Genomic DNA, 12,640 nt, shown 5'->3' on the forward strand with positions numbered 1-12,640 from the left:
CTGAATCATCGATTCCGAAATACTAACTAGTTCATCAATCGCTTCCATGGATTGTACGATCTTCGAGTTGTTTTTATGATGGGCGAAAAAGATAGCCTGGAGGGAATTAATGGTTGTCTTCTTCGTATCCTCCATGAATCTAAGTAGAGAAATAAAATTTCTTACTCTTTCTCCAGTAACCGTGCAAGAAGATACGATTAGACCCTAGAAACTATAACGGAGGGATACTAACTACTACAAGGGAAAGAGGAAAGGGGATCCGGCGAAAGGAGGGCCCTTCGCCGGAAGAACAAAGCAGATCTGACGACGGTTATAAGAGATAGAGAGAGAAAGTTGGAGCAGAGGGTTGGAGGAGAGAAGAAGAATGCAAATTTATGTTTAGAAGGGGGGTTCATTTGATTCTGAGGAGTATTTTGGGTTCATTTGTTTAGACAAGACAATGCGGTACGTTTTCGTGCAGGTGGGTCAGTAAAACTAAGGGCTAGCCGAGGCCTAGTGTTCCAGCCAATTAGCAATCAACTCTTGACAGTCAGGATGGAAACAGACATCCGAATCTACATGTAAAATTGAAGATGTCGTTATTTCAATCTTAAGATGCCTGTAAAATTCGCACATTGCAGGATGCAGAATGTATCATGATTCGAAGATTTTTTTATGTATTTCTTCATTTTTGTAATCTCTTATCAAATATTTTGTAACGTATATAAACAAACTAGAGCGTTTCAACAAATTCAAAAATTTGAGAAAAATGAAATGATAGAAATTGCAGGAAGTTTCCTTCAAACTAACGGACTAAACACTTTCCATTAAAATAAATATCAGAGTAAATGAAGTACATACTGTGAAAAATAGTACATTTTCTTTTGCAAGTTACAGACATTTAACTCCAACTACAATATCCATGCCAACATACGCAATTATCGGTCCTCTCATTATACAAATCAGGGTTTGTTGCTGGAAACAAAAACCACACAAATCCCACAAACCCAACCAATGTTGCGGCAATTGTCAATCCTGAAACAAGAAAAGTAAGTTCAAACCCGCCAAAAAGAAACGCTATCTGGTTCTGGCCAAAGAAAATAAAACAGAAAGTCGAAAGCAAAATTATTCTAGGTACCTTTTCTTTGTGAAGAAAGCACAGGCAATCCCATTATATTACAAAGTACATGAGCGACCACCGGGGCAATGAGATGTCCTGTATATATATAGATCCAAAAGTAAATTTGACAGGAAGAGATTAATTTGTACTAAATGAAATGTCACTGAAGTTTAGTGGGAAGAAGACTTTTTAAATTGTTGTGGTATTAGTTGGATATGCTTAAGCAAATACAAACCTGTTCGAATGAAGAGAAAACACGCATATGATCCGAAGATTACAGTATAACCAAGCTGAAGCCCTGTGAAATGATTATAACCACATAAGTCATGGAAGCTTCTGGTGGAACGAGTCTTTACTCAGACTAGGAAATACTCAGTCTACTATATACATGGAAATTGTTACTGAAGAAAACAGAAGTACTGTATGATCGGTTCGTGAGAGACAAACACTATTAAGGGGTCCCTATTTACTTTTTGGTCTACTAATCGAATATGTATTTAGTTGTAAGCAAAAGAAATAGCAATTCGCTTGAGAAGTACATACTCACCTTCAAAAAAAAATTAGGGCACCGGTATTATATGAGCTATATATATATTAACAAAAAGAATGTGTTACTACTTACAAGTTACTATGTCTTATCAGAAAGAGGGTATGTACTGAAATGTGTTACAAGGTACTATCTGGTATAAGAAAATATGCAAGGATTGAAATTTGAATGTCAACTTGCCAGCAACGGCATAGAGATGGGCAGATGTAAGACAAGACAATAAACAATAATTTTGAAGTAAAAAAGAAAAAGAGTAAACGAGTGCAAATCCAACCCTGAGATGAAAATTAAGGAAATCAAACTGTGCCAACACAAAACTGTCACTGGTAATTTAATAAAATGAAGAGACAAAATGAAGGTGGCTTACCTACTATCATGGCAGCCTTGCCAAAGCTATAATTTTGCTGACAATAGAGCTCCAAAAAATGATTTAAGTGTGCTGCAAAAGAAAGGACAACACATTTGAGAATAGCTGAAAACTCAACTTTAGCTGAATTCCCATGACTTGGAAAGCTATAAGTAACACAGGTTTGCGTTCAAAATTTATTCTCTCTGATTTGTATGCTTTATTCGTAAGTTACTAGCAATTGCACCCTATGAATCTTGGTATCTGCTCAATTGACATTCAATGCCACATTATTACTCATTCAGCTTAAGAAAGCTAGATTTTACATTGTTGTGAAACAGAAGTTTTACGCGCAAGGTACTTATCTCATGTTGCTTCGGAAGAACTTATAAACCTGGTTACCAAAAAAAAGCTTTGGCTAGATCAATTGGGTGGGTTAGGTGCATAGATTGTTCAGACTCACAAGGTCCACAGCAGACAATTACCAAGGAAAACCCTGGTACCATGTGGAACTAGGCAACTAGCTAATGGCCCAGAGTCCAGAGAGGTGCCCAAGTCAAGGACAATATGGATAGTAGTGAAACAGGATTTATATTAACATACGAAATTGGGTAACATATGAATCAAATTTCCAACACAATCCCTTATTGTTTATAGAGGCCATTTAGCTCAATAAAGCTGAATCAATGAACAATTAAAAGAAATTAAAAAGAAAAGAAGAAGTTACCCAAGCTGAAGAAAATGGGGCTGAAAAATATGATGCTATAATGTTTGAATCCTCCGCAAAGAAGCAACGGTATCATACATGCCCTGAATACCAACTCTTCTGTAAGAGGTGCCTGTCACAAAAAGGAAACATTGTCAAAAACTTGTCTACCTTCACGAACTAATATATCCATTTATGCTCTAGAGTCATGTGAGAATGACACCTGATGAGGAATGAACATTAATCATGTTTCATATAAATAGACCTTCAAGGAACCAAAAAGAAATAATCATTTGTGCACTCGGACAAAGAAATATACGTACCACCACGTAATTACGCCAAGCCAAGACATTAGAAGCAACATCAGTCATCTGCTCAATAAACCTTCGAATGACATTTTTCAAACACCAAAATGAATCACTACAAGTTGTATCTTCCTTACATGATTTCCTCATACTCAGGAACTTTGCTAAGAAAGATCCAATGTACAAGAGCGAAGTCAAAGAAAGCGGATAGACCACAGCATTCCACTGTATCAGACATAAAATTGCATTTCAGTTCACCCTTTTCCAATCTGCATATTGCGAGAAGATATGATAAAACAATCATCATTTACTCAACACTTGGATCTTTCCTAAGATCAAGCTACCACTTTATTATGTGGAGAAGAAAACATCTACAAACAAAGACGGATCTCGAATTCAAGTATTTATTCGCCAAATCTTTCTAAAGAAAATGTGTTTATGCAGATATATTACCATATGATCTGCTCTGATACCATAAAGGCCGGCGAAGGATGAAAGTTCCCATTTTCCTACCTACAAAACATCACCATAAAGCAAAGAGTCAATCCTCCAAAATATGACAGTCTACGAGTTAACTAAGAACTCGAAAGCTGTGTGTCACAACATACATCGAGCCACTTAAGTAAACCACAGGATGCATCAGTTCACGTGGGTAGAATATGTGAGTGTGGTCCATGCCTCCATGGACCTTTTTTTTTTGAAACTTTGAATTAATATTGAGAAAAAGAACTATACAAGCGGCGGGGGGCGACTAACGGATCTCTCGCGACATCCACGCCTCCCAATTTCTAACTATATCTATGAAAGAAGATTGATTGTACTTGGGTAGGCATCTAGTCCACCCATAGAATACATCTTTTACATCGTCCACATCTAGGCTAGTGTTAGCATTAGCATCTTTGAAAATTTTGTTGTTGCGGTCCTTCCAAATGCTCCAGACTATCGCTGCCGGGATTAAGTCCCAAATATCTTTCCTATTCTTTGGCTTTGAGATGCCTTCCCACTGCTCAAACAAACGGGGCACCGAGTCAGGCATACACCATTGAATTTTGAGAGAGGCTAAGAAGTAGGACCAGATATTGAATTTTGTTGTTGTGATCCATGGACCTTACTTGTCCCAAAGTGGTATTCGGCTTATCTCACTCCAAAAGCTAGCTCAAAAGGTGCGGCTTTTCCCTCATACTTACGGCGTGACCACCACACCCTCCCACAACCAATGCGGGACTAAACACCAACTACCTTTCTCTTCACATATTGGACCCAGAAGACTACCTTCCCCTCTACAATGAACCTAAAAGACTTGAGCACACCTAGGTTCTGATACCATTTATGAGCGTAGTCAATGGGCCTTACTTGCCTCAAAGAGGTCTTAGGACTATCTCACCTCGATAGGTAGCTCAAGAGGTGAGGTTTCCCCTCACACTTAACCACCACCCCTTCCCACAACCAAAGTGGGGCTAAATACTATCAGCATAAAGAACCATGATCTAACACATTTTGTTCTTCTTGGGCACATCAGAAGACAACATTAGCTAATATGAAATATTGTAACTTGTTTCATATCAGGAAATGGGGATCACATATTCACAGTCGCAAAGGTAAGTAGGCTGGATTACTAAAATACCCTCTAACTCATGAATACTTGAGAAATCATTGATCAAAAATGAAGTAATCGCTAAAATTGAGATTTAATCAAAAATTTCTGTTTTTTAAGCACAACCCAAGGTAGATTGAAACTCACAAAATCAAAAGGGATATGTTATAGTAGGAAGTAAGAACTTACTGGGAGGAGAAGAAGTGAGCAAACGAAGATCGAAACGACGGAAGAAACTCCGGCGCAAATGAACCTTCGAATCATGTAAGAATTCAAAGAAGTAGGTTGAGGAAGTCGAAGTATGAGTGTTGGAGAGTAGAGAATAGCGACGTAGAAGAATGACATTGATGTACAGGCGATCATAACTACTATTTTAGAGAGAAAAACTTCTTCTTCCTCCTCTGTTTTCATTGACGGAATTCGAAACCCTAGGGCATCATCACTTATCTTCTGTGTCTCCATAATCAAGAACGAGAAATCAGATGGGGTTTCTGTATAAGGGGTTTGAAGATCGGGTGTGCTGAAAACTCACAATCTTCAGACCTCATCCCATTTTGCTGGGTTAATAGTCTTTCTCATCGTTGACTGTCTGCTTTTATGAAGTAACCGGAATTTTAACGGTTTATAACTCTATCAGCGATTGAAAGTCTGAAACACAACCAATAATGTTTGAGCCAACAACCCTAGTTTGGAGTGGTAAGAGGTATAATCTTCCACCTTAGAGGTCAAGGTTTCGAGGCACACGCTGAACGATTCAAAAAAACAAATAATGTTTGAGAAAATTCCTGTTTGGTCCAGTAGGTTATGACAAGCTTCAGTTTAGGACCTTATCTTTTGTTGATGTGAATTTTCTACTGGTTATCCAACCGAATCACACCATTCAGGTATAGTTTCGTTCGGTTACCAAACCGCGAACGGATTGGCTCAGATTGAATTATTCTAGCAACCAAACCTTTTGGGTTGGTTTATGACAGGGCTAAAAAGTAGATAACCTAACTGTTGTACATCCCTAGTTATTCCTTACTGTTTTCTCTGATATTAGAATCACGCGGATATAAACACAACATATAAATTGTCGTGTTTCAATATCCATCATATGCGTCTCCAACAATTATTATTATTATAACAATTACATATCTAGTTTGACCTATGGATGAATATGTAAGGTAAGTTTTAGGCTTGTTTAAGTAGGAAAAAAAACCTTGCATTTATTCGAATGCCTACGGAAAAATATATCTCTGGTGATCATTACCGTCTATTTTCTCTTAAGAGATGCACTCTTATCAACTAGATTACGTGGACTATCCTACATCCTCTTAGTAGCAATAAAGAAGAATAATTTTTGAGTTCTTAGTCCAAAATCTACACCTAAAAACGAATGATCTTATGTTCGGTTGAACAAAGGGTGGGGTATGTACCCAAGCAAAATTATAATAAAACTAGTTTTTTTTATCTCTAAACTTTAAGCGCCAACATACCCAGACGGCCAGGCCCAGTCGAGATCTGGAACTTAACCTAACATTGATCATGCCCATAAAATGTCCATTGGACCATTATAAGTTTTTTTATTTGTTGAACTGACCATTATAAGTTTATAACGTTTGTTATTCAAAAAACAATTGTTTTTTTTTTGAATCCAAGGGATACATATCCATTAATAGTGATAAAATCACAATGATACAAGGATTATAAAAGTTATTTCTCTCTGTCGGAGGTGCGTCAAGCTACTTACATACCTGTAAATGCAAAACCCTCCTAAAGGGGGAGAAATTGGACTAGACACAGACACTATTGGGATCCTAAAGATCCGAGAAAAGAGACCCTATAGATCTGACAAAAGGATCCTAAAGATCCGACAAAAATAACTGAAAAAAACTAAAAACCATCGCCTTGTTGCCGGAGAACCGTCGCTGTTACCGGATAACCGCCGCGTCGCCGGAAAACCGCCGCTATCGCCACCCCACCACCACCATCACCACCACCACCGCCGCACCACCACCACCACCGCACCACCCCCTTCCTTTGGATCCTTGAAATTTGTTTTGCTTCTTCCTCATCAAGGTTTGCAGCAAACCCATTAATCGATCACGGATACGAGTAAAACATTGCTTCTCTGGCCTTCTCATCGTTTCCTAAGAATGAACCTAAGAATTGATATTGAGACTCTGTCACTCTTTCAAGATCAACCGAAGTAACATCCGGTCCATGTGATAATCCACCCATATACACAACATAAGACTTTGTCTCAGCATAAGTGGATTTTTGACACAGAGAGAAGAGAAAGATCAAACCAAAACAAAAGGGTAACCTCCAAATCTTCATTTCTTGAGTAATATGGACATATAAAAGAGGAAGAAACAAACTAAAAAAGAGGAAGATCCGGAGGAAGAAATCTTCCTCCGAAAATAACAAGATCTAAATTTCTCTCTCTCGGATCTCCAAAAAAAAAAAAATGGGTATATAAGAAATATCTGGTGCACCCATATATCCGGATACCCGAATTCCCGAATTGAGTGACTATGTTAACTGTCAACGTGGAGATACATAAACCGAATCAACCGCAGAAAATTCATAATTTGCCGCCACCTATACGGCGCAAGTTAGCTTCGTCCATCCTCAAAATAAAACAAATTTAAAGAAGAAACAGAGCACTCTCAAATTGATCAAATGAAACCCTAAAAATTGAATCTGAAAAAATCCAACTCATCTCAAACTTCCATTAATGGCGAAAGAATTTGGTGTCCCACCAGTTGTATTTCCATCAGGTGGAAACCCAGGAACAGGTTTACAACAAAGACGTCACCCAACAGCACCATTCCAATCACCAAAATCAACAAACCCTAATAATATCCCATTTATGTCATTCGACGTTGGATCTGCATCATCAACATCATTTTCAGCTCCAATCTTCAATAACAATAACAATAACAATTTCATTATCAATGGTACTGGATTTGAAGAAGAACTCCCCCTTCTTGAAGAATTAGGTATAAATACTCGTCAAATCTGGCGTAAAACAATCTCAATAATGAACCCATTTAGGGTAAACTCAAATATTTATGAAGATTCAGATTTATCAGGTCCATTTTTATTCATAATGGCATTTGGGTTGTTTCAATTATTAGCTGGTAAACTACATTTTGGGATTTTGTTAGGTTGGGTATCAGTAGCTGCTCTGTTTTTATATGTTGTTTTTAATATGTTAGCTGGTAAAAATGGGAATTTAGATCTTTATAGATGTGTTAGTTTATTAGGTTATTGTATGTTACCAATGGTGATTTTATCAGCATTATCATTGTTTATACCACAAGGTGGTATGAGTATTTTTGTCATGACAGGAGTTTTTGTGATTTGGTCAACTAGGGTTTCTACTCGTCTTCTTGTTGAACTTGCTTCTTGTGGTGATGAACACAAGGGTTTGATTGCTTATGCTTGTTTTCTTATTTATATGTTATTCTCTCTCCTTGTCATATTTTGATCTTGTGAGTGGGTTTTGTGGTGAAAAAAAAAGAAGACATAAAAGTTGTTACTTTTTATACAAGTTGATATGGGAAAATATTTGTGGCCTTTCTAATGGAATGAGGAGGGGAAAGCTGAGACAAAGAGGAATAAAGGTGTGGAAATGTATAAAAGATCAGTTGATTTCCATCGTCTGGTAATATTATATCAGGTAGTAAGTTGATACTTAGGGAGATACCGGTCGTAAAATGATGATTTCAGATGTAATTTTTGTTTTACGGAGATTCTTTGATTCTTTTTAGTTTATCGATTTGTTTTGGAATAGAGAGTTCAAAGGTTTCGTTTTGAATCATTGTTATCTTTGTAAAGTTCTAAATAAATTGAGATTTCATTTTGTTTTACTTTCACTTTTATTCGTTTAACCTGCGACTCCAAGGTCGTTACATTTATTTCATAATATGAGATTATGATGAATATATAATGGGTTATTTCTCTAATGGCCCCCAACTTTGTGACCAGGTTCCTGCCTGACCCCCCTACTTTACAAGAAATACCCATATGGCCCCCTTCCGTTATAACACCGTTACTCTCTCTCTTCATAATCTTTTCTCTCTCCTCCAGCATGTTTTCTCTCTCCTCCAGTATGTTTTCTCTCTCTGCCACCTCGTTAAAACAAGCCACATCATCGTCTTCACCGACAGGGTCGCCGACCGGCCAATTTTTTTTTTTTTTTTAGATTCTCTCCTCTCTCTCTCTAAACTCCGGCGAAGGTCGACCTTGAACAGATCTGTTCAAGGTCGCGAACTGACCTTGAACAGATCTGTTCAAGGTCAATTTCGACCCACTCCGGCGAAGGGAAACCCCCTTCGCCGGAGTTTAGAGAGAGAGGAGAGAATCTAAAAAAAAATTTTTTTTTTATTTAGAGAGAGAGAAAAAAAAAAGGTTTGAAGGTCGCCGGCCGGTAACCTTCTGCCGGAGAAGAAGAGTGAGGTGGACAGAGGTGATGTAATAATTGTTATATGAGGTGGACAAAGAAAAAGAAAAAAAAATAAATTACAGAAATGCCATAGGGGTAGAATTGAGAGGTTGGAAAAAATTTGGGGCCAATTAGGAAATTTTTGAGGCCAAAATGAACTGCCGGACACTTATGGGGGCTAAAACGGCCAGTTGATCACAAATCGGGGGCCAAAACGGAATTAACCCTAAATAATTTGTAGGGTCCCAGATCAGAGTGGTAGCCGTGGTGTTCTTGATGAGGTGGTGGTTGTGGTGTATTGTGGTGGTTACATTTATGGTTTATGGTGGTGGCGAAGGGTTTGAACGGAAGTGATGGTGGTCTGATTGGCGTTGTATGGTGGTAGCGGGGATTGAACGAAAGTGATGGTGGTTGTTTGAGTTGTTGTGTTTGGTGGTGGTGGTGGCATTGAATAAAAGAAATGGTGGTGGCTTGAGTTAGAGTTCTTGGTGGTTTTCCAGTGGTTTTGTGGTATGATATGGTGGTGATTTTGTGGTATGGATCATGGTGGTTTCTGATAGTGACGATGGTTTTCTTCGTAAGGCGATGGCTTTTCAATGGCGGCGACGGCTTTTCAATGGCGGCGACGCTTTCTCGTTAATAGCGGCAGTGGTTCTCTCAGCTGGGGGCACCTTTAATCTTAGTACGATAATTTTGTCGACTTTTAGGGTCTTTTCATTCTCGATCTTGAGGATCTCTTTATTTGTTCGACCTTTAGGGTTTTTTTTCTTTTTAGTTGTGTCTTCTTATTCCTTTCCCTTCATGAAGCACTTTACGTTCGAAATTTCTGCGTAGAACTTTACTTATATAACTCTCATGTAGTTCTCAGAGAAATTAACAATCGAATACCATGTAATGATGTGGATCAATTCAGTTATGAATGTAATTCTAGTTTTAATAAAAAAAAAAAGTTAGGTTAATTCAATTTTGGCCCCTAATTTGTGACTAACTCACCGTTTTGGTCTTCCAAGTGGCTGACAGTTCGATTTGACTCCCAAGAACCAAAAAGATATCAACTTTTTTCAAAACCACTCTTAGTGGCCAAAATATAATTAATCGAAAAAAAAGTTAAAAACACAAACTCCACCTCAGCTTCTCTCCTCCATTTCATCACCTCTTCTTTTTTTTCAATGTCAAAATAAGATATGTTATAAGAAGAGTGTCATCCGGTAATTGAATGGTGTTGTCAACTAAGTGCCCATACAAGATATGGAGAGGCATTATCCACAAAAATACAAGAATAATATGATTTCGAAGGGGTAATGATTCATTAATCACTACATATGAAGGATTAAGTTAATTAACTATTAAATGGTTTAAAATTGGGAAACAACAATTGGAGAAGTTGTCAAGTCTTCTCTTTAATTGGTAAAACTTCTTAAATATTGATACCATTTTAATGGTTAGAAATAAGAGTGAGAAAAAACTAACTTATACTTTGTACTCGAACCTGCTTACCTAGATATATAGAGCTATAGAGATAGAGAGATTCCTTAATTCACTTTTAGCCTTGAAATTATGATTACTTAATATTTTAAGTGTTTGATATAAAAAGAAGATTGGTAAGGGAACAATCTTTATCAAAAACATGCAATTGCTTACATGTACAGAGACACATTCCACATTCGTCACGATTCCTATTTTTGAGTGACTCTTCCGTTCATTTCTTCCGTGAGAAATGTTATTTGGTTCAAAATTTTTTGGGTTGTAATCCGGTTATCATTGGGCCTAAGAGTATATCTGTTTGTTCGTATACTATTACAAGAGTATAGAATTTATATCTATTTAAATCTAGATTTTGAATTTTAATTGGAAATCCTATATGTATAATGTATACAATCTACCCTTTGTTTCACCAATTTATCTCCCACTACTCGAGGATGCTACTATATGCAACTGCAATTTTGCTAAGGACAACTATTAGACAAAAATAACTAAATAAAACTAACTAAAATTGTGTCCTAAATTGCTAACCAACACCAACACCAAAAATCAAGTATAACCGAATCTCTCCTCCATTCTATACACAACTCTAAAAAAATTATTACACAAAATAACTAAATAAAATTAATTGAATTTTGTCTTAAGTTGCTAAATCCAACACTAAAAGAAAAAAAATATATAATCGAATTTTTTTTCAAAATTCAAATTTCTATTACCATAATTAGTTATTCATAAATAAAATTTATTCGAACATTAAACTAAAAAGTTAACCAAATATTATCAAATAACAAAAAAATATTATATTCAAATCAGAGCATTCCATGCTGTAATATGAGGTAAAATCCAAAGAAAAAAAACAAATATAACCGAATTTTTTCTCAAAAAATCTTGGGTTCAAATTTCTATTACCATAATTAATTATTCATAAATAAAATTTATTCGAACATTAAACTAAAAAGTTAACCAAATATAAACAAATAACTAAAAAATATTATATTCCAATCAGAGCATTCCATGCTGTAAAAATCATACTACATAAAATCACTATGTATATTTTTAAGCTTAGTTTAAACCTTAATAATGTATATTTCATAAAATCATATTACATAAAATCATACTACATAAAAATAATGTATATTTTTTTAAAACCTATAACACGTTTAAGTATTCTTTTTTTAAATATTAAATAACACTAATACAACCAGTTTTATTTTTGTTTAATAAGTTAATAAAAGAAAAAATTGTGTCTAGTAAATAATTTAGGGAAGTTAAAACATAGTTGTATTTAGCAATCTAAGATTCAAAAAATTATTTGCTAGATAAAACCAATAAATCGATCTTTGGTGTTGTTTAGCAATTCAATAAAAAAGTAAATGGTTATTTAGCAAATAGCTTTATGAAGCAATTATGCAGCTTCGTTTAACATTTGTCCTACTCGAAATCCTCTTTCTCAAACTCACTCACATTTTTTTATTGATTAGTCGTGAAGAAATTAACTCAATTATAATTAGTACTTTCCAAAGTAGTTGATCTATGTACCATGCATATCAATGGAAGATGTCCCATCACACAAAAAAGAAAAAGATAATCAAAAATTTAAATAATGAGTTAGGTTAAGATACATTGGTGAGGGATGATCATAATAGAAAAAGACTAATTAATTGTGAAAAAGAATAAGGGGCGGAAATAAAAAATAAAATATAGGGAAAAAAAAGGGGGAAACTAGAAACACGGGTAGTGTGCTTTCTTACTTTGTAGCGTGAATAGAGCAACATAGAAAAATACATATGAAGAGAAAAGGGAATCTGTCTTCCATTTATAGAAATGTAAACAAACACACCTTTAACAATTTTAGAACTACTTAATATAAAATTAATCTTTTTGAAGTTTGTAGTGACTATTCAAACACATCTATTTATTTGAGGGGTTGAGCAAAAGGCCCAAAATCAGCCCAACAATATGTATCAGGCCCACTGCAGATAAAGAATGAGGGGCAGGTCCAAAAAAGTCAGGCTAGGGGTGGAATTTCCGAAACACCCTTCTTCTTTTTGAAATTTACGAAACGACCATCGAAAAATTCCCGGGAAACTCGAAAATTTCTGACAAGTAATCTGACACGCCTCCCA

At 36.0% G+C, this 12,640-nt stretch overlaps 2 protein-coding genes across 2 annotated transcripts; one reads left to right on the forward strand and one right to left on the reverse strand.

The window, feature by feature from the left end:
* Positions 1-773: 773 nt before the first annotated feature.
* FACE2 (farnesylated protein-converting enzyme 2) lies at positions 774-5,332 on the reverse strand. The gene is made up of 8 exons (XM_086648616.1): positions 4,787-5,332; positions 3,457-3,516; positions 3,022-3,228; positions 2,720-2,831; positions 2,014-2,085; positions 1,335-1,397; positions 1,118-1,195; positions 774-1,014 (listed from the first exon to the last, which is right to left on the reverse strand). The coding sequence occupies exons 1-8, from the start codon at positions 5,057-5,059 to the stop codon at positions 881-883; spliced, it is 999 nt and encodes a 332-aa protein (XP_086504742.1). The 5' UTR covers positions 5,060-5,332; the 3' UTR covers positions 774-880.
* Positions 5,333-7,270: 1,938 nt separating this feature from the next.
* LOC147564652 (Integral membrane Yip1 family protein) lies at positions 7,271-8,463 on the forward strand. The gene has a single exon (XM_086666050.1). The coding sequence runs from the start codon at positions 7,320-7,322 to the stop codon at positions 8,073-8,075; it is 756 nt and encodes a 251-aa protein (XP_086522176.1). The 5' UTR covers positions 7,271-7,319; the 3' UTR covers positions 8,076-8,463.
* The last annotated feature ends 4,177 nt before the right edge of the window (positions 8,464-12,640 follow it).

Source organism: Eschscholzia californica, unplaced genomic scaffold, assembly GCF_041429995.1.
Source record: "Eschscholzia californica isolate CP2 unplaced genomic scaffold, dmEscCali1.0.p SCAF_1, whole genome shotgun sequence".
Classification (NCBI taxonomy): Eukaryota; Viridiplantae; Streptophyta; class Magnoliopsida; order Ranunculales; family Papaveraceae; genus Eschscholzia; species Eschscholzia californica.

What these genes read in the sequence shown, in the direction of transcription:
- FACE2 (XM_086648616.1), bottom strand. Translation starts at nt 5,059, where the DNA reads ATGGAGACACAGAAGATAAGTGATGATGCCCTAGGGTTTCGAATTCCG. An exon ending in TTTTCTCTTCATTCGAACAG is followed by an intron (nt 1,196 to 1,334) that starts GTTTGTATTTGC and finishes ATATATATACAG; the next exon opens with GACATCTCATTGCCCCGGTG. An exon ending in GCTTTCTTCACAAAGAAAAG is followed by an intron (nt 1,015 to 1,117) that starts GTACCTAGAATA and finishes TTCTTGTTTCAG; the next exon opens with GATTGACAATTGCCGCAACA.
- LOC147564652 (XM_086666050.1), top strand. Translation starts at nt 7,320, where the DNA reads ATGGCGAAAGAATTTGGTGTCCCACCAGTTGTATTTCCATCAGGTGGA.